Below are 27,479 nucleotides of genomic sequence, written 5' to 3' on the forward strand. Positions count from 1 at the left end.
TCTGAAGCTGCACAGTAACCACGCTGAGCTGTCCCAGTTTCCTCTTCATACAAGGAGCAAACCGGCAGCAGCATTAAACAAAACCAGTGCCAGGATGCAACAGCTTCTCTCTGAGGGCTACTACGGAATAACTGTCTTTTTACAGTAAGAGGTAACAGCATGTTAGATGGTCTACATTAATGCTATGAAATTCAGTTTTTAAACACCAAATTAAGCACCAAAATTAGCTTCCAAATTAGGGAGATACAACTTATAGTCTCTTACAAACTTACAGTCTTTTACTATTACTTTTATGATTAAAAGTTCTTAAAATACAGCATGCCCATGAGTACAGTTCTTCTACGGCTATTACCAAACATGGCTTTCAGTCAAAAATGTAGCCCATAAGTACAGTTCTTCTACAGCTATTACCAAACATGGCTTTCAGTCAAAAACATAGCGATTTGTACTTCAGAAAGATATGGTGGGACATAAGAATCTTAATTTATCTAGCTTATGGAATTATCAATTTCTCAAACACACGGTTGTAGATTGGAGAAAAAGATTTACAGACAGCTATGCAATTTATTTTGTGTAATGATACACAAAAAAATTAGGTAATACATTGAAGATAATTATGTTTGTGCCCTCAAAAAGATCCCAAACTTTTAAAGCCCTTTCTTTTTCACACTACAAGTTTTATCAAATCAGCACAGCAAGAACATCACATGTGGCATTTGCACAACCACAGTTACAAGCCCAACAGCTTCCATCCAGGATGCAGAAGACAAGTGAAAATAACAAACGGCCTATTTCTAATGTGACACTTCAGCTGATTACACTGAGAAAACTAACAAGAAAAGATGAAGTATTAAAAAACATAACTAGGATAAGCAAACTTGCTGTGTTCATGATAAAGTGTGTACAATTTTATCATAATTATGCTAAAGGGCAAAGTAATAGCTTCCAAAGAGACAAGCAGAAGAAAAAAGGCAAGGTTTTTCGGTATGTTCCAAAACATGGACCACACACCAAAGTCTCACTAAGTTCTTAAACTCTCATCCCCTTTACCCAAGTCTTTAACTGAGTCTTCACTAACTTAGGAGGAAAACAGGGTAAGAAAAGACTTGCACCTTTCATGGTTGCTTCACACACTTTCATTCCGAGCACAAATCAAGCATCAAAGATTGAAATTCAAACTGTAAAGGTTTCATTTATGCCTCAAGCAAACATCAGGTACTTTGCTACCATGGTGATGAACACAGTAAAAACACCTTAATCACTCCCGATTTTGCAAGTGTAAAGTACGGCTTGGTGCAATAGTCAAAAACATAGTCTGGCATCAGACACATATTGTGAGTTCAGACTTTAGAAAATGGTTTATAGTTTGAGTATTGCAGTTGTGCAAAACCTAAATGAAATAAACAATAAATGAACAGAGAAGTTCTGTTGTGTATATTATGCATTCACGCTACTCTGGTCCTGTGCAGAATTTATAAGACAAGTTGATTGATCAAGGGCTCCCAACATAATAGCCATAAAACTGTTCGGGAAATGAGTCACCTGCTTGACTAGCACATGTTTGCTAACACCAAGAGAATAAATACTCAGCCTTGGAAAACTAAGAAAGTTATATCAATTTTTTTTATTTTAAATTACCAAGTTCCATATTAAAGCTCAAGACTCCCACGTTCCCTTTAAAATGACAAACAATTAAAAAGATTTTGTTTTATATAAAACTAAAGCTAACAGCAGCTGAGTCTTTTATGTCCGACACATTTATATTACAATATATATATACTAAATGTGAAGGTACAAAAAGTTTTCAAAGCTGTTACAGACTATGAAGCTGATTTTGACTTTTTGGGACTAACCCCACCATCTTCAGTTGACTTCTCTGCTGGCCTCTTTTTTAACCCTTTCATTTTCCGTGTCTGCAGTTTACTAAGATCTTGCTTCTGCATGTGGATTCGACCATAAGTTGTACCGAACACATCATGGGAGATATTCTTTTTCTTCTTAGGCTGTAAGGGAAGAACAACATTAGTGTTTCTGAGTAGAGAGTGCCAAGAGCTCTGGTGAGAATCAAGTGCCTAAAAGCAAGGCTGCATACATTGTCTGGAGCTTAGAGATTAAGCTTTGTTCTGTATGTTCTATATGCTTCCAGGGGAGAGTTTGTATGCCAGCTCATCACTGCAAGAGTGCTGTGACCCCAGAAATCTCATTTGGCCTAAATAACAGTAAGCTTTGGTCAGATATACAATAATTAATACTTCAGCTTTTGCTCTGATTCACAGATAGATCTGGAAGTAACATACTTTCCAAGGTACATACCTTCAGGGCTTTTGGTTGTTTTAAAGACAGCTTATAAAGGTCATCCGAAGCTAAATGTGTCCTCCTCATAACCAGATCTAATGAAGGTCCCATCTCTTCCAGTTCAATTCTTGGTATTTTACAGCCAGATTTCTTCAGAAGCACCCTGGAAGGGCAAAACAACCAAAATCAACATTGTCCTCTGTGATAAAGGTTTATCTGTCTTCCTAAAAGGCAGGTTCAATCCTGTAGTTCGGAAGGCTATTGAAAACAATTGCTACTGCTAACTCTATTATTGAGGAAGATGCCTGTCAATAACAATTTATAATATATTAAATCTGTCCCATCACAATTTGAACATATCCAAAATGTAACCTGGCTAATGTAACTTTTTTTTTTTTTTTTTTTGAGACCAGTATTACTGTTAAAACTCAGTCCCAGTACCCCAAAAGCCCTATCACTCCTCAAATTCAAAATAGTGCCCTGGGTATTAACAGACACAAAAAATATTTACTATTGTTTACAGCAAAATAACCTGAGTGCCAACGGAGAAAGCTTTTTGTTTATTTGTTTTGAAGAATGAGACTGATAAAAGTGATTTTGTTATAAGGGAAATCAAAATCACATGGAACACAAGCTGTGAACGCTCACAACCTCCTAAGGCAAGGCCATGAACTGTGAGGGTAAACACCAACACAGCAAGAAAGATTGTCTTGCCCTGCCTTTTCCTGGTTCTCTGTGTGCATCGCTGGCTGCAGCCTACCACCTGTCGTTCTCTGACAAGCCCCTCAGTGAGGAGAGTCCCAGAAGTCAGCCTGAGAACAGACTAAGTCTATGAAGTCTAAGACAGTACTCTGAATTCACCCAGTTAATTCACGCCACCTTACTAATCCAGCCATATGAACGAGCAATCCCCCTCACTGGAAGGGGGAGCTCAACAAGGAAGGAAGCAGCAGGTTGAGGGCTTATGTGTTTTCCTTCTGCTGCACAAGTTACTCTGTGTTATGCTGAAACACCTCTACACAGTACATGTTTTAAATGCAGCAAACTATTGCTCAAGCCAGTTCAATTACACAACTACAGGCTAAATTTGGGGAAAAGTTGACAAGTGTACCAAAAAGCAAACAAATAGATAAAACACATACTCACTTATAGCTTCGCATGTAAATTTTCCCATCTACAGCTGTGAAATGCAGAACGTACTCTAAACCAGCCAGACGAATATTGGGCACGCTAGGACCTCTGAAGAAATCTGAAAGAATATTTTAAAGGAATGAATGCCAGGTTTCTTGGCAACAAGAAACTGCATGACTGTAACATACAGATGACTGTAACAAATTGCTTACAGATGACTGTAACAAATTGGTTTATTTCATAATGGACACACATCACATCACTGATGTAAGCTCCTTACCTATATAAGTATCTTTACTGCATCCAACTAAGCAAGGCTATACATGGGATGGCTCTAGAAAAGCTGAATCTGTATGTTTAATAGGAATCTCACAAAATAGCTGCGACTTAAAACTGCAGCCTTGCCAAAACATGGGATAGAAACTTAACGTTGCATGTGTTCGCTCCTGCACTGGTGATACCAAATGTGTATGGAAATCCTGACAGGAACACAGTGACTTCCCAGAGATAATTTGGTAGCAATATACATGCTACCTAAAAATAAGTGCATGGAGAAGAGCAAATATACTTTCAGAGCCGTAACTTAGCTTTATTAAGCTAATTGGGATAATTGCATTTTCTATTCTTCTAAATATTCAGCTCTAAAGTCAGAAAAATGAAATGTATCTTATTTTGTGTTTAGGCCAGTTCTGCTCAGCTAAACAGAGATCAATACAGAGAAACCATTAGCTCAGGTATCTGTTTAAAGACATCATTCAAAAAACTCATACTTAACATTCTTAATCAGAGCCAGATTTGGAAGAGTACAAAGAAGGATCAAACCCAGTACAAAACAGATCAAAACTGTATCTTGTCTACTCTTACCTACATTTTCTTTCTCTGACTCTGGGAAAATTTTAGTTTAGATGTATCGTTTCTTTCAAACCTCCCCCACAACAAAGCACTTCTGTGCTCCATGTAAAGCAGTATTCATCATTACAATTAATGTTTTCTCTATCCAATAAGCAACATATATCTATAAAAATAAGACACTTGAAATACTTGCTTAGTTTGCAAAGAGAACACTGAAATACAGATTAAATACAAAATGAGCCATCTCTAGTGAGGTTCTTTTGTCAGGTTATCAAAAATACTGTGCAATCAGAGAGCTTGCAATAAGCACAGCAATCTGTCCAACATATGCAGAGGGTGGAGAAGGAATGTGACCTTGACTTAGGGAACAAGGTGTGCTAATAAACATGACAGGGCAATGCTGAAACACAGCAGAACTGCTAACATGCAAAACACATCAGTCTTTTCCGTTCTGTCCCGTTTTCAGATCCCTTGGCTAGTTGACTTTTCCTCCACTACCCTTTTCAAGAGTATCAGCACTGGAGTGACATCCAAAACAAAGTCTTGCTGGCAGGTATCAGCTGGAGTCTAGCCAGGAAATGTCCTTGGTCAATTAAATACTCTCTCTCCTCTTGTGGGTTGAGCTTGTAGTTAGAGGAAGAGTTGTAAATAAAGTACTTTGTTCGCTTCTGGCATATATTTTCCCTTCAACTAGTTCTCTGTGGGTACACAAGCTTACATTTACAGTGGTTTTATTGGCAACATCTCCCTTTCGTATTTTCCTGTGGCATCATACATCCTTCTACCCACAGCATTATCTCTTCCAACAAATGCAGGTGGTCAAGAATTTCTGTTTCCTGGCAATGCTGAACAGCTGCAGAAACTGTACACTTCAGTGTACCCAGAGAGCTGAAGTTTTTTTAATGTACTCTTAATTTACAACTCTTGCTTTGGTTGGACTAGAGACTTGCTTTCTCCTTTCTTTCCGTTCCTACTTCTTTCTCCCCCTTGTCCTCAACTTGTTTCCAGCACTTCTAATTTACTTTTTCCTGCAGAGAGCTTCACAGGATCTTTCCATTTCCAGATTAAATTCCTAAATTATTTTGGAACACCAGTCTATACACTTCTTTTTGTATCAATTCATATCCAAAAGCTGGTAACACTGTAACCTATGTAGCTATGGTTAGCATTAGCCGAGTTCAAACTCCATCCCAGCCATTTCCCAGCCATCCCCTTTCTTGGCCAAAAGGAACCCACAAATCTTTTGAGGCACTCAAAAAAAGTCTGTGCGAGGAAGGCTGTGTGAAGAACAAGCCAATGGTCAATCTGAAATTGTAGAGATCTCCTGGAAACGAGCATTTTGGAAAGTGTATAAGCAAGTCACGTAGCACCTAGCCATTTTTAGGATGAAATGGGTATGCAATAACAGAACTAGCAAGCTGGCAGTGTTGTATGAAATGAAACATTTTATAAATACAAGTATAAAAAGTTATTAGAATTTCATGAACTGCATTCCAAGGACTTACATCATAAATGAATTCCTACGCTACCACATCAGTAGGCAACAAAAACCAAAAGAGAAAGAATGGGATGTCTTTGTCTTTCAGGTCCCTGAAGAAAAATGCAGCTGCTATTTATTGCTCCTAAATAACTTCTTCCACTTCACAATTTAAGCGGACTATAGGGTTTGGTTACCATGAAGACAATAATTCACCCTTGCATTTAATTTTACAAAGAAACTGCTGTAAGATGATATTCCAAATATGCACAAACCCTTTTGATACCACAAAAGCCAATGAAAGCTTGGTTGTTCACCAGCATCACTGGCATCACATTGCTCTGGCAACAAGAAGCTGTTAACTATCTAATATTCCTTCTGGGATCCCAGCAATATTGCTACAGTAACAAAATATTTGCTGCTGTTGTTATAAAGACATTTTTCTGTCTTTCTTAGCAATAGACTGGCAACTTAAAAGCACCATCTTTTGCAGGAAAGAATCAATTCTTCCCTATCAGTTAAGGGCAGTTTTGAAGCATGTCAAATTATTACCCAAACAATTTTAATTGGTTAGTGATACCTTCAAGCCTTTACACTTCTTAACCTTTCCCTTTGTAAGTTGTTTTGCATCTAGGTATTTCATAGAAGTCAGCAGAACATCAAGACCTGGAGTACTTGGAGTACATTCAAGAAGATTGGGTGTCGATTTGAGTACATTTGACTACAGAGTCATTAAAGGCAAATAAATAGGAGAGGAGAAAGGACAGATGAACATCAAAAGAAATAGGAAAGATCAGTTAGTTATTTGGCAACTACCCAACGATGCATGTCTTCCATTTAAGGTATCGAGCTGTTTGATCATGGGGTGCATGAGCACATCTGGATGCCAATCACCAACACCGTGATTGGCCTGAACAAGATACACTTCAGAAAGTAATGCACCTGCTTCCCACAGTGTAAATATTCATTTAGAGCAACACAAACACGCAGTATTAAAACTCACTTATCTTCGTATTCAATATTCACCCACGTTCAAAGGTTTATAAGTACAGTTACTAGCCTTTCACCTATCCCCAAGAACCAGTCAGCTGTACTGAGAGGATACAAATTTTCTCCTCTCCTGCTCCCTTTTCAGGCTCATTCCAGATGCAACATCTTGCTTTAAGGAATTATAATACTAAGGGGAGGAACAAATCTCATTTTTAAAGTCTCTTTCTAAAGAGCATTCATTTATCTGTTTGCCTAGAGAAAAAGAGCCCAACCAATACTTATTTTACATGACAGGGAGATCTTGCAAAGCTGTAAAGTTATGAATTGGTACAACCCAAGAACAGAACTGAAAGAACAATACTGTTCTTATTGGGCCAGTTTCAGTATTTCACGAGAGGTTTAAAAAAAATAAAAATCTACTTTTAGGAAGCCTATTAAAAAGAAAAAACAAACCACCCTACCTACTAGATCTAGTTCTACCAAGCAAGATGCATTTTTTACATGCCAAGAGATACAGTACCATATGACTTCTATGTCACCAAAAGCTACCCTAAGAAAAGTGTAATTTTTTGTAGTTTCTCAGAAAAAGACCACAATGTGCTTTTTCTTCCAGAGCCTCCAACCTTGAGATAGTAAAAAACTTTACACCAGTTTGTTTACTAAGCTCCAAGCCTGCCTTGAAGTTATGACACAGCTATTATCTACAACTGATTTTTACTGCACAGGTTCTTTTCAAGTACTCTAATCAATGGCACTTTTGTCAAAATTGGTCAAGTTGCAACAGAAAATGCTTTCATTATAAAAACACAAGCTCAGTTATACTGATTTGAGTTTTTTGTAAGCAAAAATATCCCACTTTCTGAATTAATCCACTGATTTCAGATTAGATACTTCAAAAATATTTGGTTAGAAAAGTGATGATCCAGTACAATTACAAGATAAAGACTTTTAATTTTCCTACAAAGTCATGAATTTTAGTGAACACAAAGTTTCAACTTCAGAGTCTTTTAGATTAGTCTTTTTTCCCCCCTAACATTCATGATCATTAGTTAACTTTAATTTCATGCGACATGAAACTCACAAGTGCATGTACTTGTTCTCCTGTGCTGAACATAAGCAAACATTTATTGACAAACCAGCATTTCCCAAGGAATCATATTAGTACAGATTTATGCAATCCTACTGCTGAAATAATCAAAATACTGACCAATAAGAAGGCTCTTCAGTCTTCTGTATTCCTCATTTACATCAAACATGTCACCAGCAAATATCAACATCGGTTTTGTTCCTTCAGGACATTTACTGTTCTGCAGAGTAAGAATTTTAAAACAGAACAAAAATTCAGATGGTGTTAGGGAACATATTATTGACTTAATAGGTGGTTAGCCATTCAACACTGAATGAAAAATTATTGTGACTTGTGATCAATATGGACAGAATAGACATCTTTTTTTTTCATTGAACAGCACTGTATGTGTATGGAAGGACTTTGTTTTTAAAAGGGTGAATCGTATTATTCTTTGTGCTGGATTAATAAAGAGAGATTCTTTACTATAAAATGTATAAGATAACACCTTCCAGTGAGAACAAGCAAATTTGACTGCAACTACTAACAAGAAAACTAAAGTTAGAGGCAAACAAGTCTATTGTACTTCTGACACTGCAAAGTACATGAAAAAGACTAAAGGAATAGTTTAGTCACTCACCTAATTTTAATTCTGGCCAACAAATACATTTACTTAACTATAACTTCCCTGCTATAAACAATGTTATGAAGATACACACTACAATCTGACTTCAAGGGGAAGATTCACCTTTATAAACTGTCATTTCTTCACTATCCCTCTAGACTGTCCTGCCAATTTATATACTGTGATGAGAATAAGGACCAGAAAAATTCCTTATTTTTGCAGTGTATGAACTGCTTGATAGAAAAGTACACATACACGAAATATGTTTTAGTCTTGCTAAAATGAGCCTAACATAGCCATAAAAGCTGACTTTTCTCTGGGTTAAAATAATCAAGATGTTAGCTCCCTGTCTGAATTAAGCATAGTTCCCTGAAAACTGGCATTTGTGCGCTACTGAAAGCAAAAGAAAGTTTCAGAATCATCTCAGTCAGCAGAGTGACCGCCTTTGGTTACAATTTGAGAAGTGGGATTTCAGTTTTCAAAGCCTACACCAGTTTATATAGGAACCTACCATGAGCAGAACCTAAGGCATTTTGTAAATGAAACTCTAATTTAAAAGGAAAATATTAGGAATAAACCAAGTCTAAAAAAAGAATTTGCAAAGAAAGTTGCAAGCTTGCTCAAAACAACCAAAATAAAATAAAAAGCAGAGCATAAAAATAACATTCTAGGGTACACAAATTAGGAATCCTCATATACTGCATGAAAGGCTTTTTTAAACAACCCCTGTCCTTACTTCAAAGCACAGAAAAAGCCAATGCACCAAAAAAATCCACCAGTAGATGTCACTGGAATACTGAATTTGTGAGTCCTTACCTTGACATCTTTTAGGGATACAAACTTCTCAATGCCTAACTCAATCATGTCTAGGACATGATAGTCAAACATGCGACCTGTGAAAGTAAAAAAGGAAATCTCAACTGTTTAAATATTCATTGAAAACTAGACCTTTCATCCAAATAAAAACCCAAGTGAGACATCTTACCTATTATCAGGTTGTTAGGTCGCTTCTTGTTATGAGAGCCAAACAGAAACAAAGAACAATCTGATTTCTTGGAAAAAAATTCCTACATTTGAGGAAAAGAACAAAACTCATGAGCTGCAGTTTGTAGTGTTTAAAGTATTTGGTGAAGGTATATGTCACAAACACGTGAATTTAGGAGCTACTTAATGAGAAGAGCAACTGCACTTACCAGAAGAGTTTTGAGCGTGTCCAGGTCCACACAAGCTAAAATGGACAGCTGGATTCAAGGTTCAAATAATAATTCATTTCTCTCTTAATTTCCCATCGCAGTCTTAAAGATCAAGCCAGGCAGTTTTTTCTTGCCATTTTATCTGTAATGCCCTTTTCCATAATTCCTCATTATTTGTTTTTAAATAAGATACCTTCAACCACTTCTCCTTGCCTGAAGGGTAAGTATTTGCAAGTTGGCTGCAGCTGTAATGCCTCATTTTAGTTACCCAGCTAAGCTTTATGCAGCATATTAGCTTTGCCTAATAGCTTCTGAACAACCAGTTAATTCCTTCAACAGCAAGCCTAGGAACATCTGCAAATAACTAACGTTCTCACACTTGGGCACCAGAGTCCTGCTACAGAACAACTTCATGTCAATTTATTATTTAAGACTAAGATGTTACTTAAAACCAAGCCAGTGGTGACTTTCACAGAGAATATCTTTCCTCTGGGTGGAGTAGACAGAGAACCTATTATGGTATTATATCCAGAGCCAACATTACAGCAATTCTTTCTGAGAATGTCCAACTACAAAGCCTTTTTATGCACTGCTGCTTCTCAAGGCAGCCCCTCATTCTGTGTATCAACCATAGTTCTTAGATAAACACACATGCTATTTATCCAGTACATCCCAGAAGTACCAGAGTTTCTGTGCCTGCACTTAGCAGCTGTGAAGCAGAAAAAGCCACTGCATCTCCTTCCACCCTGGCAACAGCAGCAGCTCAGAGAGGACATTGCAGCTCTGCCCTTCTGCGAGGTCAGAAGAGACATCCCCAGGAGCAATCCTAAGCACGTAGAAATCACACAGCTCAGCACTGAGCTCTGCCACCAGGTCCCTGAAAAATACTGACTGTAGACAGATCAACAGAACCATCCCCTTGAAACACTTGCTCATACAGCTCTGTTAATCACTGCGTGTTGATATATGTAAATTCTCTAACAGCTGTATGATATTTTATTAAAAAGATGCAACAAACTCAAATGCCTCAAATGTGTCCTGTGTATATTGCAACATCACAAACATTGAAAAACTGCCATTTTTAAAAAACGCTTGTAAGCAAGTTAAAAAAAAACAAACCAAACCAAAAACCAAACCTAACTTGATCTGACTTTCCATACCTTTCTAGAGCCTGGTTATTTGTTGACACTGTTCTCAATGACCCAAGCCCACTGTTTTGAGGTTACAAGAATTAAAGTTCCCTGAAGGACCCCCTTTTAAAAATACCAGAATGATTTCGGCTACCATGTTTTCCCAGAAATTATCAGAAATTTAAACCAATGGTCAGCTGATGATCAGCTAGTTCCTGTATGACTGTGAAACCAAGTCATCCAGCTATGGGATTTTAAGAGGTTTAGTTTCAGCAAATAATGTCACAAATCTTTCCTTGCTGCCTACAGTAAGTTTTCCATTCCACTCACAATATTTTAGGGATGGCGGCACTACTGTGCTTCATGCCAAGAACAGAACAGAAGCACACACTACAACACCTCAGCATCACACATTAAAAATGCTTTAACTCAGCTGTCCAATACAACGTCAGCAACTCCTCTAGCACTCACTATTGGCTACCTTCACTTTTTTATAAAAGATCCTTAATGATCATTAAGGATATTTAGCTATCTCTCTCCTCCCTTTTTATTTACAGCTAATTCCTTAGATACATTTCCCCTCTATTTTCACAATCCCTTTCAGACAAGAAAGTGCATTTGTGCCTGGTGTGTATACATGAGTTGTTTTTTTTAAATTCACACACAGATTTACTTAATACAATACCCCCAAATTCCCTACTTCAACGTGTATTTTCAGTGAGTTATTTCAACAACTGCCTCACACATTGGAAATTTGACCCTTATTTCCCTGTGTGTCAGCAGCAGCACAGAGCAAACATTACCAAATCACGATCACTGGGAACCAAACAACTTATTTTGGGATAATTCATTTTTATCTGTATTGTAAAACCACAGCTGTGCATCACTATCTCCTTTCTCTCATTTTGTTGAAGGAAATACGTATACTGCTTTTAAAACAGATATATTTCAACAGTTAAAGTAGTGCTTCAATTGAAGTGCAAACATGTGAGAGAGAATCTTAGGATAAGCCTATTTTTTTTGCCTTCTTGCTCATAAATTATCTTGACCTTAAAGCACTAAATCAACACCAAATCCAGATAGGGGCATATCAGCAAGTGTATTTCCAAACACACACCCCCTTCCAAAATACCCTCCAAGCCTCTGGAGACCCACTTTTGCAATCTCTTTGCAAGCCAAATACCCATCTCTAACTGAAATTGTGCATTCTTCTGACAGTTCTTGTCTGAGCAGAACTCTTGGCGACCGTCTCACACTTGTACAGCTGATGCATGCGGTACTCTGCTGGGCTTTTCTTCATCTATTCAAACACAAGGAAGTCACAGAAAGCTATGACCCCTCCATTTAACTATTTTAACCTAAGAATTCAGCAGATCATCCACCAATAAAGCTTTTCATGACTTTATGGCTGTAAAATGTCACAAGAGACATAGTTTATACTTACCAATGATGTTTGATCCTCAAAAGGCCTAGTAATATTTTTCCTGAGAGGAGGAAAAAAAAAAAATTAAAAAAAAAAAGAGAACAGGCCCAGATAAGCACTTCTAATTGGTTCTCTGATAACATTAAAATTCTGCATTCTGATGGAAACTACAGCCATAGAGGTTCAGTTCTAGTTCAAACCATAAGCCATATTAATACTGCCAGAAGTTCCTTAGTGCTGCCATTGCCGTTTTAAGTGCTTTACTCCACGTTTCCTGTCTCCTGGGGCGGACTTCCAGACCACCACCAGATCAACACTTCATGAACAACTGCCTTTGCTTGTTCATCCAACATTAAATTTAGCTATTACAATTAATGTCTCTGCACTACATCTGTACAGATACTGCGTTCCCATTTTGAGCAAGACATATCTATCATTATAATCTGTAACTCAAACTTGTAAGACTTCAGATATAAGAACTCCAGCCTACCCATCTGACACAGAACCTCACTAGCTGTTTGCACAGATCAGTCAGAGAAGCCGACTGTTCAAGTGAGCTGAATCCTGCTCTATAACACTGGGCACAGAACTGTGCTCAGCACCAACACCGATCGTGCGTAGCTTGTTTCCAGTCTACTCAAATTTGTGATGAATCTCAGTCACCTTTTGCAACCCTTTCCATTGTTCAAGCTCCCACTAACCAGCATCTCTATTCATGATTTGAAATTACCAAAAGCTGTCCTGTCAGAAGACTCAAAAGATGTCAAAGTGAGACCACTTACTTTTTATACAGTACAGCAAAAGGCTTCTTCACAGCATACTGCAAAAGAAAAAGTTAAACCGGTGTTATCTCTAATACATTTAAGTGCACAGCACTGCTTTTTCTAAAACCCTACAACTCACATGATCACAGCAATTAGAGTAATTGTTTGTGCAAATGACTCTAGAAGAAGGCACCTCAAAAGGCCTGCTCAGAATAATATCCTTCAAGTTGGTGGCAATCTTGGTTCCCGATTAATTACAGAAGGACTTGTTTCTAGAAACTAAGAAAAAATAACTGACAGCTGAAATCAAAGCCATGTAATGGAATCTCTCTGCTTCTAGGGGCATGAGGAAAAACAGGGAATGAACAACCACCTGATTATCATCAGCATAAGATGGTAAGAAAATGACAAAGGAAGGAGAGAAAAGAGTGTAGGAACAGCTATAATATTTTCCAGTATAGAGTTAGGAGACAGGATTGGTAAGTTTAAGTTTTAGGAGAGGTTGAAAGCTCCATATCAGTTTACAGGATTCTGGGATATGACTTCAGCCTAGTGATCCAGTCCCAATTCTGTACCTAATCCCCTTGTATTCAAATAGACTTGCAGCACTTCACGTTATATACTGGACAATCGTGGAAAAAATAATAACAGAGAATAAGCTCAAAAGTTCTGGCAAAGAAGAAATTAGAAGAAAATAATCTCTGTCGAGGGGTAGGTAACGACATCTTTGGAGTACTGGTCAATCTGAGATTTGGGGAATGGGGAGAGTATTAAAATATTGATCTCACAGCAGAGAATGTGCAAATTATAAGGAAAAGAGAAAGGAAGATACTCTTGGTGTAGCACAAAAGGTTATATAATTAAAGATTACATACTATATCCAACAACTTACAATGTCTTTAAGCACTTCAGTCACTGTTAAGTTTGCATTTCCTCCTTTTATGAGCATAGCATTTTTTGTATTTTCTTTAAGTTTGGGCTCTCTCTTCTCAAGAAATCTTTTTGCTCTCTTCGTTTTAGGCTTTCTGTAACAATAAATTAACAGTTAAAAACTTAATATTAGTAACAATACCAGAGACCACAGAAAACAGTAAAACAAAACAAGAATTGGAACCAGCTGTGTTCAAGTAACTTGTTTCAGCAACTCAAACTAATCCCAACCTGCAGAATTACAATCAATGCTAAAAGTCCAGTCTCAGATGAATGTGTTTTACTACCACTCCTCTTCCTCTCTGTCCCCCCACCCAAGCTAGCAAAGGTGATTTTACAGTCTTGGGCTTTTCGGTTTCTGCCGATTTAGAGCTTAAGCTACACCAGAATTCCTACAGACTACTGACAGGCTGAAAGCTTCCCCTCACACCAGCTCCCTCCCCAGGTCAGAGACTCCCATACGAGAAGTTCCTCAAAGACCATCAATGGCATCCAAAAGAAAAGCTCAAGTACGGCCCATCCGTTGGCAGGAACCGTAGAGCATTATTTAGGTGAAACACACCGGCCTTAGCAGGGGCGCAGACCTTATATAAATTAGTAACTACGTTGCTTCAGAACTACATTTCTCCACTAGATGAATGTAAGGCTTTTAGTACCTTCTCCGCAAAGCATTATATTTATTTTAGAACGTCACAAAAGTACCCCACACGGGTACTTCCAACTACAGACAGAAACGCATAAAACCAACCCCAGCTGGTCCCCGCGGATCCTTTAAGTTACCAGCCGCCTAAGGGCTGCCCGGCCACCAAGAAAGAGACGGCAGCGCCCGGTTTCCCTCCCACCCTCCCTCCAGCGCCTTCTCCACAGCCCTTTTCTCTCTGCTGGCCTCCCCCCCCCCCCCCAGGCCCCACAGCCGCTCCCGGCTCCCCGCAGGGTCCCCTCAGGCTTCCCAGAGACCGGGGAAGCCGCGCAGTTCCCCCCCCCCCCCGCCACACTCACACCACCCGGTCCAGCGCGTCCATCTCTCCTCAGCCGCCTCGCGTGCCCGCCCCGCCGCCCTCAGGCAACGTCAGCCGGTACCTCACGTCCGCCGCGGGAAGGGCGAGGCGGGCGCCAGAAAGCGCTCGGCTTCCGGCAGTGAGCATGCGCGGGGCAAGCCCCGCCCTCCCCTCGCCGGGGCGTGCCCCGCCCCTCGAGGACGTGTCCCCTCCCCCGCGCTGCGCGCTCCGCCGGCGTGTGACGCCACTCCTGGCGCGGAGGGACACGCCCTGCGCCTGGCCGCGCCCCCGCGCCTGCTTCGGGCGCCCGTTAAGGAAGGCACGACTAACGATGCGGTCACGCGACTGCAGGTAATTGCAGCAGCGCCTGATCCGCTTTGCGTCCCCGTGTCACGCTTACCCTCCTCTCGCCCCTTAGCGTGGGAGAGGTACAGCTAAAACAGGCCCTTTTCAGCCAAATTTTCCCCCGAATTTACTTACTCGGGACGACTGATGCAACTATTACGAGCAGGGAACATTACCTTATACATAATAGAAGCCAAACGCCCAGGATTTATTTCTGCCTAAAATCCCTGATGGGGTAGCGTCACTTCTAATCTGGTATCTATCCTTCATCTAAGAAGTTTCTGGTCATTTCAAAGCCTGCAGGCCTTCAGTCAGTTGGTCAGAGTTGTTCAAATTCGCATTTCCTCCTCAGGTTCGTGTTTGATTGCAATGTGAAAACTGAAGGTACAAGAAAGCCAAGATACCCAGCAAAATCCAAAGACCTAAAGCAAAAAAAAAATCTTCCCCTGCCTACCTACATCGAATTCAGAACATACCCATCTCCCAGCGTCCCCATAAGCCAAATACTTGACGTGCTGCGGCACACCACTTCTCTAAGTCAGGTTTCTCCGAACCTTCCCCAAAGTTTTTTTTTCAAAAAAAATCTCTTTTTAAGTGCTCAACTTCCTATACACGGGTAACTGTCATCACGTGCTTTACACCAGACACGGCAAGGAACGACAGGGATGGCCCAGCGCCTAGGCACAGGGCCGTAAACAACCCATAATAACCAGGCAAGGATGATTACAGGAGTAATCCTATGTCCAGCTATCATACTTGCCCAACACCCTTTTGACGCCACACCCCCCACCCACCAGTTTTGAACTGAACTTGAAATAACCAACTTGTTGGGCTTTTTTAAGTGAAATCAGTAAAGCTGAAGAATTTGCTAGCAGCAGCAGCAGCCTCACAGCACCTGCTTTCTGGGAGAAAAAGATGGGTAAAGAGCGAGTATGGTTGCAAAAGTTAGGGCTAATAATAATAGAAACAAAAGTTTGAGCATTATAAATAACACTTAAAAACTAAAAAACATTATTATGAAGGTACTCATAGTTTATGATATACATAAACTGTTAAAAAAAAATACTGATTCCCAGATAAACTAGAACAAAAAAACCAGCTTCAGTATATTACTGAAAGAAAAGGCTGAAAAAGGTCAAAACCGAATTCTGCTAGAATACTCCTTGCACATAATAAAAAAATTTACACATACACGGTGACAGATGTAGCAGTCAGTTAACAAAACCTGAGAGAGAGCTGCTACGTTCAACACGCTGACAGAGGGTAAGCTCTCGGAAGCGTCTCTCTGTCCTCAGCAGCAGGAGCTATGACAGTGAGGACTGTCCATCGGCAGCCCACCCTGTCCGTCCGGCTTCCTCGCAGGAGGTTCAGCTGTCAGCAAGCACAGCCCAGCACCGCAAACGCTCCCCACTGCAGACAAGAGCACGCATTACACCCGTTCTTCATAGTCCCAAGACTGTTATTCCAGTCGTAGTTATCCTCTGTCTATCAGCACCATACAAATCAAGTTTGAACAATGCTTTTAGACTTCCACGACTGCAGTTAAATCCAGAGGGAAGGCTGAGCCATCTCCCTGAAACCTGAAGTGCAGACACTACCACGCGAAAGATCTGCACCCAGGCTGGAGGAGTACAGAACATGTCCCCTCTTCTTCCTCCCCTTCCCCCATGATCCAAGTTGCTTCTACACAGAAAAACAGAACAGTGGGATTGATGTTTTGAAACTCTTGCACTGTTTTGATGGCTTATCTTTACTGATCCTGTGCTGCAAATAACGCTGGGGGTGAACTGCTCCTCTGATCATTACTAATTAAAGTATTACATAACTATGCTGGGTTTAATTAGGCATCCCCACCCTCACAGCATTGTTGCAGTTAAAACATTTTCTTCCTGACCTTTCTTTCTTCCTACCTTTCTCTGCCTCCCTCAAAATAGTTTATGTTTAAAAAAAATGCTGTGCCTTTAAAAACATTACCATGAATGCACCACATACTCAACTTTTATATGAAATATTGTGTGACAATATTGTGTAAAAATGATGTAGCAGTACATAGTATCAACCCACAGGCTCGCCAGGGGCCACAAGACAGTCACATGGATCAGTCTGGGAACCACTGATGCATGGGTACAGGATCTCGAGCATAAAAACCTTCAGAACAATGACAGAGGAGAAGAGCAGAGCCAAGAAGTTAATGGGGAAGGAGAAAAAAAAAAGAAAAAGAAAAAAAAAAGGAAAACAGGAGGCAAAACGGGAAGAAAATTAAGATACTTCCTTTTGTGTAACACACATTATATTATAGAGAAAATGGGGGAAGAAAGAGTGACAGATGCCTCATTAAGACCTAGATTTCAGTTGCTGACTAGTTCACGGGGGTTTTCAAGATTTGACTGGACAAAGCCCTGAGCAACTTGGCCTGAATTCAATGTTGACCCTATCTTAAGCAGGAAACTGGACCAGAGACCTCCTGAAGTCCCTTCCCACATGAAGGATTTCTAAGATCCATCAAAGGGACAAAGGACACTAGAGAAAATCCAAACTAAGCAATTTGATGAGTAATCAAACAAATAAAAAAAGCCACACTTACTTGAATTCTTCTTTCAATAACTGCAGCACAAGAAGAGACATAGTATTGAGCTGAATATGACACACAAGGTGAAGCTATACTTGAAAAATTCAGGACTTTATTTTAAACAATTTTTTTTTCTTTTTACAAAATGTCCCAGACTGTACAATACATCAACATTTTTCCAAGGTAGGGATTTTTTTTATTATTATGTAACCATTTCCTCTTCTTCAGTTTTGAGGTAGAGATACACACATTTCCAATCAGCATTTTTAAAAAACACTTAAGCCCTCCCCACTATAATCCAAACATAAAAGCAATGCACAAGAACACTATGTCCATTTTTCCACTATTAATTGCTCAGATAAACTGGAAATCATGTCATGGCCTATAAAAGTTGGCATTTAAAAGTTGGCCCATTAACTCCATGGAAAAATTCTGAAAAGATCAGAGCTGACATCAGGGAGGGGCATCATCTAAGGCCACACTTCCAGAAGGAGAATCCTCTGCCCCAGAAGCAGGGCTGTCAGGCAGAGGAATAGAGGCATCTATTTCCAAGCTGTGCTGCTTCTCCAGATCACAATTCATGTCAGAATTTCCTCCACCACTCACCTCTCCCTCTGACTCCTCAGTCAATTTGTCTTGGGCCTGAGCTGACTCCTCAGAATCTTCTTTCTCACGCAGAAAGCTGCAAATCGTATTAGGCCTGCTGTAGGAAAAATCTCTGTCCTTGATCTGTAACCACTCCACTCCACCTGATGCAAAGAAGGAAAATTGGTATTAATGAAAAAAAGAAGTATCCTGGTTTTGGCTGAGAAAGAGTTAATTTTCTTCTTAGTAGCTGGTACAGTATGTTTTGGATTTAGTGTGAAAATAATGTTGATAACACACTGATGTTTTAGTTGTTGCTAAGTAGCACCTATCCTAAGTTAAGGATTTTTCAGTTTCCCATGCTCTGGCAGCAAGCAGGTACACAAGAAGCTGGCAGGGAGCATGGCCAGGACCACTGACCTGAACTAACCAGAGGGATATTCCATACCACAGAACATCATGCTCCATACATAAACTGGGGGGAGCTGTCCAGGAGGGGCGGATTGCTGCTCAGGCATCAGTCAGCGAGGGGTGAACAATTGCACTGTGCATAACTTGTCTTTTCTTGGGTTTTATATTTTATTTTATTATATTCCTTTTCATTATACTTGTTATAATTTCATTTTTTATTATTGTATTACATTTTATTTTACTTTAGTTATTAAACTGTTCTTATCTCAACCAACAAGTTCTACTTCCCCCCCCCCGCCCCGATTCTCTTCCCCATCCCACTGGGAGGGGGGAGGAATGAGTGAGCAGCTGCATGGTGCCAAGCTGCTGGCTGGGCTTCAACCATGACAAGGAGTTAAGAATTAACAGCAGTTTCTTCTTAGTTTAAAGTCCACTGTTATTAAGGCTGAGCCTGACCAACATTTAAGTAAAAGAATCGCTTAAGAGAGAAAGATGTCTTTCAAGAATTTGGACCAATGCTAATTTTTGTGATGAGTCTCATGATGGGGCTTAAACCATTCATTTTCCTTTAAAAATAAGGCTATGAAGAACAGAAAGGCATTTGAAGGACCAGCTTAAAATTAAGAGAAACTTAACTGTTGATAAATTAACAACAGCATGCATAGGCTAAACCAACTTATCCAAGACATATAGCTACAGGTTTTTATCCAGATACTGGAGGCATTGTGTATGGCTCACTGATGTCACCAGCTCAGTCTCTAAAGAGCAGTCACAAGGGAGATAAAATTATTAGGAAAGTAATGAAAAGCAGGAATGTCAAGATACAAAACTATGCTATGTCCATGTCATGAGTACTGTGTCCTGCTCAACCCATACTGTAAAAATAGAAAAGAGAAACAAGAATTGGTGAGCATAGTTAGCTCTACATGGGAAAAGACTTTAAAAAAAAAAACAACCACCCACCAAACACCACCAAAAAAATGCAAAGAAAAAAAGACAGAGACTAGAATTCTACTTGAAGGAGACAGCTCAGAGGGGGTAGATGTCTATAAGACTGTACTGGGCAAACAAACAGGGATTGACTTGCCTCCTAATTCTACTAAGAAAATAAGCTTGCACTCATTGGAAGCACCAGATCATGCATTTGTAACAACCACAAAAGCAAACAAACAATCAAGAAAACCCACAGTAAAGTTGTACTTTTTCCATACAACAGAAACGTGATTTGAAAACTAACTGCCATAAAAAGTGGTAGAATTCAAAAGTATAGACAGGTTGAAAAAGCAAGGGAAGATGACAGAGCCTTTATGGACTAAAGACATAGTAGCCCAGATGAAAACTCTTCTCAGGATATTCATGAACTGCTAAACACTGGAAGGATAGCAAAAAAAAAAGGATTACTCATGTATATGTCCCCATCCTGCTGCTTTCCACATACCCATTTACTACTGTCCATAGTCAGAAATACAATACAGGCCTAAAATACCTTTGGTCCAATCCAGTATGGTAGTTCCTGTTGTATGGAAGTGTCAGACTCCACCCTTATACTCTTAAAATAACTTCAATATAACTCAAAATGCTGAGAAAATATTTTACAAATGCAATAAAGAGAAAATGGTTGTTCACCTAGATCTTAGAACATCTGGCAATATGATAGGGAATGACATCAGAGATAGTGTAAGAATTTGTGTCATCTCCTGAACTCAAGCATGTCAAGCTCTTACAACACAGATCAAACAGATTCCAAACAGAACTGGGACTCCCCACCCACCTAGATTTTTAGGCAGTACATGTTGCCAATTCACAAGACGTTGTGGTTACTTTGCATGCACAACATTAAAATTCTGTCTGGGTACAGAAACAAAGTGTTTTTCAGCAGGTATCATTGTTACTGCTCCTCCAGAAAAAGATAGCAACATATTCTCTAGTCTATTGTTCTTTTAAAATAAAAGCTTCTGTTTAATATTACCTACTTAATTATATGGAGAGAAGAAATAGTACATGCTGTCGATAGGAATGCTGATGTTTGGTTAGATTCTGGATAACATTTCATGTTATACCTATGAACAACGTCCAGCTGACTGCCCATGTTTCATGTAAAATGGCAACATATTCTTAAAATATGAAGCAATAACACTGACTTCAACAAAAAAAAGCAACCAAAAGCAACATGATACTGCTAATGAATACTACTATATAGGATACTCAGTATCTGACTATGTAAGATATCTGATTTCTGTTCAAAAAAAACCACCACTGAAATAAAGCAAACATAGGAACACTGAGTTCTGCCCACAGAATGAAAATCAAGATCAATAGTCTGCTAGGTGTGCCTTTGCAAGTAAGTTAAATCAATCTTTAGTTAACTGTAAATTCAGTAAGAACAATTCAGTTGTAGTACATACAACATGGAACTTCTTACTAAGGATATTAAAGATTTTCAACAATTACAGAGACTCAAACAGTCATTAGAAAAATTGATGGGAAAAAGAAGAAAAATCAATGAAGAACTACTAAACTGCACCTCTGATTTCACAACCAGTGCCAAAACTTTTAGATGACAAAAAAAAAAAAACCCAAAACCAAAAAAACATACCAGGGAACATCAGCATATGTTTGCTCTGCTCTTCTGTAGGAATCTCCTAGTAGCCACTTCTGGAAGCAGCACTGATCAGAAGGAACCTTTCCCTTTCTCTCTCTTTTTTTTTGTTTTGTATTTAAATATACACATTTGTTGTCTACAGAAGAAAAGTTCCTCTAACTTCCTGCATGCTCTTGAATCAAAGACTTAACCAAGGCTGACACTCCTAAGCATAATCCATCCATGTCCCTATGCATAAGAGCAGAGGCACTAACCAACATTCTCTTCTCCTTCCTTCTTTTCTGTCAAAAGTGTTCGTGTCATGTTCAACTTCTTCATTGTATGGCACTTGTATTTCAGCTGTACTTTCTGGTTGCCTTCTGCATCTACTATGAAGAAAGGAGAAAAAACAATACCCCAGATGCAATCATTATAGTGAATTCCACTATCAACTGAAATAAGCTACATATTTTTAACCTCCCCAGCTACCACAACAAACAGGACATCAAATCACAACAATTACCATGCTCTGTGTTTTCTTCAAAAACCACACAGGTTCCCAAGGTATCTACGGAAAACAGAGTGAGAAAGTCTTAGAGACTAATTTCTATCAGCTGTAGGTACTGCACCCACTGACACAGCTCTGGGAACGTTCCAACTTCCAGACCCTCGCAAAGGGCCAGCATTGGTAACCACACTGCCAAATCAGGAACAAGACAGGAATATCATGGTCACTGAAAGTCACTACAAGGGAGGATTCCAGATCATTTTCTTCCAGACCAATGTTGTCCCCATAAGGCAAATAGGAGAACTGCAGATTGCACAACATGTCAGTCCTGCTCATACAGGAGACAAGCAGCACGTAGTTTAAGGCGTTTTACGTCCCACGTTTTTCCCTGCAGAAATACCAGCTGGGACACCCCAGAGTCAGCTTCCAGGCATACTTTCCAGCAAGTAACATCGATGCATGGCTAATTTAGCAGTGAACTCAGACTGGTGCTGCTCCATATGGTGTTATACAAATACCATCCAGAACTTCAGCACCTCATGGGACCATGTTCTCCATTTGCAGTACAATTAACTGACATTAAGAAAGTTCTTTGGGTCACATGAAAAAGGAGAGATTGTATCCACATCATTTTTCCTACCTTCATATTCTCCTGCAAATACATATCTGTCCACTTGTAAAATGGGCCTCTCTGTCTCTATTCCCTACAAAAAGGGGGACAAAATTGCACAGATGTCAGGTCTCTCTTACAGGCAAATTTCTTGCTGTAAGACCAGAGAAGACAGATATAGCAGAATCCAGATTACATCAATTCCTTGAAAAGATAAATAGTTAAAAAAAAAAACAACATAAGGTAATAACAGTAAAATAAGTGTTGCGTAACATAGTAAATGCAAAATAAAAAGTTTCTTTTGGTATTAAAAAGGAATGGATTCCAGACTGTAAACTTTCTCAAACCATCAGCTTCATATGAAGAAAAGTACATCTTTAAAACAGTGGAAGTTGGTAAGAGAGTTCTGCAGAGGATATGATTTTACAGAAGCTAGCAGACTCCTGAAAGAATGGCAAGACATGCAATTAAATTAATATTTATTAGTTTTCAAGAAATGTAGTAAAAGTAGTTTTAGACATTACAATTAACCCTGAGGTCTTCTGCATTGTTAAGCATCGGGGGTGGGGGGAGAAGGAGTTTTCTTTACATTTTTGTACGAGGCTTAGTTAAGCAGTCATAACAACTGTTACAAAGGGTTTAGCCAATCTTACTGTAGAATCAGTGTACTGTTAGTAAAAATAAAATGCAATGACAGTTTTTCAGTCTATCATCATACATGTTACTTTCAGTATATTAAATACAAAGAATATTCCAGATAATACTGTTCTACTAATCACAACAAAACCAACAATGCTGAACTGGTATAGAAAATGCTCTAGTATGTTAAAAAGGATCAAAGAAATTTAGATCAAACTGCAGCCAACAGTCTATTTAGGTTACAGTAAATAAATTTAAAGTGCTGTTATTTCCTCTAGGAAATCAATTTAACCTCTATTTTAAATTAACAAATAAAAATATACGTAATTGCATGAAAAAAGATATTATTTTCTAAGCTCTGATTAATACAAGTTTATAAAGTGGAATAACTTTCAAAAGTCTTTTGAAATACACAAGTTGAATAAGTCTGGCGTGAAGCATTACACCAGCACCGGAAGTGCAACTGCAGGGTCACAGAAGCTTCTGTGATTACTGTGTGTCTACATTGTGAAGGAGTTGGAAATTTTTGTTATCTAATTTTACTTTTTTAAACAAGGAGTGGGAGAGTAAGGCAGCAGTTCTATAAGCTCATTCCCTTCCTCTACAGCAGAGCTCTTCCAAATATACAGGCCAGAATCCCATTATTCTTAATATAAGGTATACCTACAAATTGTATTTTGATAAAAATTAATGCCTGAACAGAATACACTAATTCATGGCAAAATGTCTTTTATTAGTACATCATGAACATTATTCAGGACATGAGCATAAGCACATGCTAAAAGTTTTGAAGATGAGGCACTATGTGGTAAATTGCATAAAATACAGAATATCACACAGGTTAATAGGAATTTGTGTAATTTTCCTCCTGTACTTTTAAAAAACAGAAGTATCTAAGATCAGAAAAGTTTAAGCTCTGGGATTCTCTTTCTGCTACATAACTTGAGAACAACAATAGCATTAACCTAATGTGTAGAACATATTTTTGGTTGTTTTTTTTACTACAGGAAGTTAATAAAAAACCAAACACATCAGTACGAGGCAACAGCATTAAGGTTTTGAATATTCAAAACTTCATTTCTTTGGCCAATTTGCATTCCTTTTTGGACTATGCAAAAATGGAGACTGTCTTCCCCTTATATGACCAGCATCACAGAAAATTTGCTAAACAGACTAACCCAAAGCAGAATCTTTTATTGGAGTTTTAAGAACAGCTGTCCATTATGAGAAATCTCAAGGAATGCTTACTCTGCAGAGCAAGAACAGGTAGATTTGGACACGAGTAGGATACAGTATAGATACTTAAAGGTTTTTCTAGTAACATTACTAGAGAATCTCAAAGCACAAAATTTAAAAGAATCCCATTAACGTTATTGAAGAATACATAGCCATTCAGGCACCAGTAATGAATCATCTGTGTAATACATGTCAAGCAACTTAGGTCGGATCCAGAAAGCAAATCTGCTTATAAAAGCATATCCATCCAGTGATGGATAATTTATGAATTTTGGTTGTATTTCTACATTTGAGATTTTCAGAATTGACTTTACTACCTCACATATATTCTCATCAGTGGCATACTCTGATATGTTCTCTTCCAACTCTTCAGTCTATGATAAAGGCCTAGTTTCAGAAAGTATTTGCAAATCAATAGTACTTGTACTATCTATAGGCCTCTCAGAGTCCACATAAGTTTTGAAGGGACAAAAAAATTTGTCCCATACAGAGAAAGTGATTAAACAACTCAAAAGGAAAAGGACAGGTAAGCCAGATTCTTACAACAACGTCACAGTGAAGCAAACAACATCCAAAACTGTTTGCCAAATGCTTAATACCCAGTTATCCTTTACATTCACAACACTTGAACTTGCCAGGCAGTATCTGCAAAAAAACCCATTGCAAATACAGTGCAATTCAGAAAGACTTTGGCTTTACCCATCAGCTGTATTTAAGGTACTTGAAGAAGTACGCTTAACAATATATTTTTTTAAACATGTAAAATACATAATTTAAAAAAACGAACTTAGAGCTTGAAATCAGAGGGGATAATGGTCCTAGCTTATAAATACTTCTGAAAATATTTCCTTATATTTACATAATACTATGTTCAAAGACCATATGCCATTTCTGAAATAGAGAGAGCCCACAACATGCAGCCAAATACAGCCAAGACAGCACATATAATTCTCTATCAATGATTTGATCTAAATGTTTTTCACTTCAAGGAATTTAGAAACAGCCTCAGTCCCTTGTTCACATGTATACTGACTTACCCCTTTCCTATTGTGCTGTAATCACTCACCAAAATCTTGCATTTGTTTTCACATTTTTCTAAGAAGTCTGAATCAATAATTCCTGATAGTTCCACCATGACCAGTTGCTCCTACAAGATAAGTTTATAATGTACACCTGTAATTGATATACCTGAACTTGGGGGGGGGGGGCACCCCCCAAAAACCCAACAAACAACCCAAAACAAAAAGAACAGCATATAAAGACCCAGACCTTCAGAATAAACAGACCCCAGATATGACTTATTCTGCATTTTGTCTAGAGAGAATGGCAGACAGATATTGCAATCAACACCCAGGGGGAATGCAGTGACCCACTACTCCATGAGACACCTGTTTCACACCTGATTTTCCTGGGCTTTTCTTCCTAGCTAGGAAGGGAGCTCTTTTTTCACCCTTGAAAAAATGAGGATGGATATAAATGATTTATGAATTGTAACAATATGACTGGTTACATATTCCAAAATACATTTTTTCCAAAGCTTTAGTACCTACCTAAATAAGACCACAGCAAGAGGTTAAGTTAAGCAACATGTTGCTTGAAATGGTTAGTTTTAACTTTTTATAACTTATTGCTTTAAAATCAATTCCTGTTTGCAATTCCTTACAATTTTGGGTGAGGAAAGTGAAAAAACAAACAAAAAAAATAGCCACCTTGAAAAATTCTTCTATTCGAGGAAAGTAAGTTTTCAAGGATCACCATCTACTAAGCATCCATGAATAAATATACACAATAATAGAAAAGCAATAGTTTGTATTTTCAGGTGTCATGGGGGTAAGAAGCAACTGAAACTGGAGGAGTGCTTTCCGACAACGCCGTTTTCCAGAAAACCTGAAGCAGAAGAGCCAAAACGATCCAGCTTTCGGGACACGACCGCTGCGCGGAGCAGAGAAGCCCGACGGGCCCAAGGAAAGGCGCTCGCCCTGTGCCCGACCCCACCGCCAGCCCGGGTGATGGCGGCCCCCGCGCCCGGCTCTCCTCAGGCGTCCCGCCTCTCCTCAGGCGTCCCGCCTCGCCGTCCCCCAAGCAGCGGCACGGCGGCGGACCGCAGACACCGGCTCCCGGGAAGCGGGGAAGGCCTTGCCGAGGGACGGCGAGAGGAGAAAAGCCACCCCCTGCCTCGGTGGGGCCCCAAAGCAGGTGCTCGGCCCCGGTAGCCCACAGGAAGGCGGGCGCAGAGCCCCTCGCTGCCACCCGGCAGGCAGCCCGTCCCGGCCGGCTCAGCACCTGGGGACGGAGAAGGGGCCGGGCCGGGTCCACAGGACGGACACGCCCCGAGGGGGGCCGGCCCGCGTCCCTTCCCCTAAGAAGGGGAACGCCCGGGGAGCGCGTCCCGATGCCGGCAGGCACTAACCTCCACCTCATCTTCCTCTCCTTCATCTTTCCTCTCGCCCTCCTCCGCGCTCTCTGCCGCCGCCATGTCACCAGTGAACACCCCGCTCCCCCCCTCCCCCCCCCGCCTTCACCTCAGCGCGCACCACGTGGCCCCGGCGCCGCCATCTTAGAGGGCGACCGGCCCCTCCGCTGCGGCGGCTGGAGACGGCGCCAACGGTGGCCCCGCCCAAACGCCCGCGAGCTGCCGCTCGCGCCCAGCCGCCCCCAGCAGCCCCCAGCAGGAGGCGGGCGTGAGGCGCGCGCCTCAGCGACCGTTAAGCGGCGGGACGTGAGGGGCGGGGGGGGAGTATGGCGGCGCAGGGGTGCGCGGCGGCGCGCAGGGCCCTGGGGAAGAAGGTGAAGCTCGGCTAGGGAGGAGCCAGAGGCCGGGGGTAAGATGCGGGGCTGTGGGAGCGGGAGGAAGGACGGGCGGCGTCCAGGGCGGGAGAGAAGGAGTGGCAGCCCGGGGCGGGGGGAGGAGGGCTCCCCGGGGGTTAGGCTGAGGCGGGGCGGCTGCGTCAGGGAGCGGCTTCCAGAGATTGAGCGGCTTCGTGTTCCTGCCCCTGCCCGCCCGTTGCGAGCCGTACCTCGCTGCCCTCCTGCTGGCGCCGCGTCGGCTGGAGCCGAGCTTTCCGCCAACTATGAGGTTTTCCACAGACCCAGCGCTTTGCCAGAGTGGAGTCACAGCCCC

At 40.3% G+C, this 27,479-nt stretch overlaps 2 protein-coding genes across 4 annotated transcripts; both read right to left on the minus strand.

Annotated features, from left to right (window-relative positions):
- Positions 1–1,605: 1,605 nt before the first annotated feature.
- RPF2 (ribosome production factor 2 homolog) lies at positions 1,606–15,030 on the minus strand. The gene is made up of 10 exons (XM_075046803.1): positions 14,876–15,030; positions 13,839–13,971; positions 12,965–13,002; positions 12,204–12,243; positions 9,422–9,503; positions 9,253–9,329; positions 7,953–8,052; positions 3,442–3,544; positions 2,314–2,458; positions 1,606–2,003 (listed from the first exon to the last, which is right to left on the minus strand). Exons 1-10 carry the CDS (start codon positions 14,896–14,898, stop codon positions 1,821–1,823), a joined length of 924 nt encoding a protein of 307 aa, XP_074902904.1. The 5' UTR covers positions 14,899–15,030; the 3' UTR covers positions 1,606–1,820.
- A 2,078-nt stretch (positions 15,031–17,108) lies between these two features.
- GTF3C6 (general transcription factor IIIC subunit 6) lies at positions 17,109–26,961 on the minus strand. Of its 3 annotated transcripts, none has more exons than XM_075046806.1 (6): positions 26,068–26,670; positions 25,425–25,505; positions 22,514–22,577; positions 21,889–21,933; positions 21,641–21,754; positions 17,109–18,537 (listed from the first exon to the last, which is right to left on the minus strand). In XM_075046806.1, exons 2-6 carry the CDS (start codon positions 25,491–25,493, stop codon positions 18,242–18,244), a joined length of 588 nt encoding a protein of 195 aa, XP_074902907.1. In that variant the 5' UTR covers positions 25,494–25,505; positions 26,068–26,670; the 3' UTR covers positions 17,109–18,241. The 3 variants fall into 3 exon arrangements, with proteins under 3 accessions (XP_074902907.1, XP_074902905.1, XP_074902906.1); XM_075046804.1 differs by lacking the exon at positions 26,068–26,670 and adding an exon at positions 26,769–26,961 and having other exon boundaries at positions 17,234–18,537; XM_075046805.1 differs by lacking the exon at positions 26,068–26,670 and adding an exon at positions 26,769–26,961 and having other exon boundaries at positions 17,239–18,537; positions 21,641–21,751.
- Between the last annotated feature and the right edge of the window lie 518 nt (positions 26,962–27,479).

Source organism: Buteo buteo, chromosome 15 (assembly GCF_964188355.1).
Source record: "Buteo buteo chromosome 15, bButBut1.hap1.1, whole genome shotgun sequence".
NCBI lineage: Eukaryota > Metazoa > Chordata > Aves > Accipitriformes > Accipitridae > Buteo > Buteo buteo.

Bases quoted from the DNA above. Each gene is read 5' to 3' on its own strand.
- RPF2 (XM_075046803.1), bottom strand. From the start codon at position 14,898: ATGGACGCGCTGGACCGGGTGGT. The intron at 12,244-12,964 runs GTAAGTGGTCTC...TCCTCCTCTCAG, and splicing joins TTTGCTGTACTGTATAAAAA to GAAAAATATTACTAGGCCTT. The intron at 9,504-12,203 runs GTAAGTATAAAC...CCTCAAATGTAG, and splicing joins TTGAGGATCAAACATCATTG to GAATTTTTTTCCAAGAAATC.
- GTF3C6 (XM_075046804.1), bottom strand. From the start codon at position 26,834: ATGGCGGCGGCAGAGAGCGCGGAGGAGGGCGAGAGGAAAGATGAAGGA. The intron at 21,755-21,888 runs GTAATTGTTGTG...CTTTCTTCATAG, and splicing joins TGAAGAAAACACAGAGCATG to TAGATGCAGAAGGCAACCAG. The intron at 18,538-21,640 runs GTTAGTGCCTCT...TCTTTGCATCAG, and splicing joins GGAAGGAGAAGAGAATGTTG to GTGGAGTGGAGTGGTTACAG.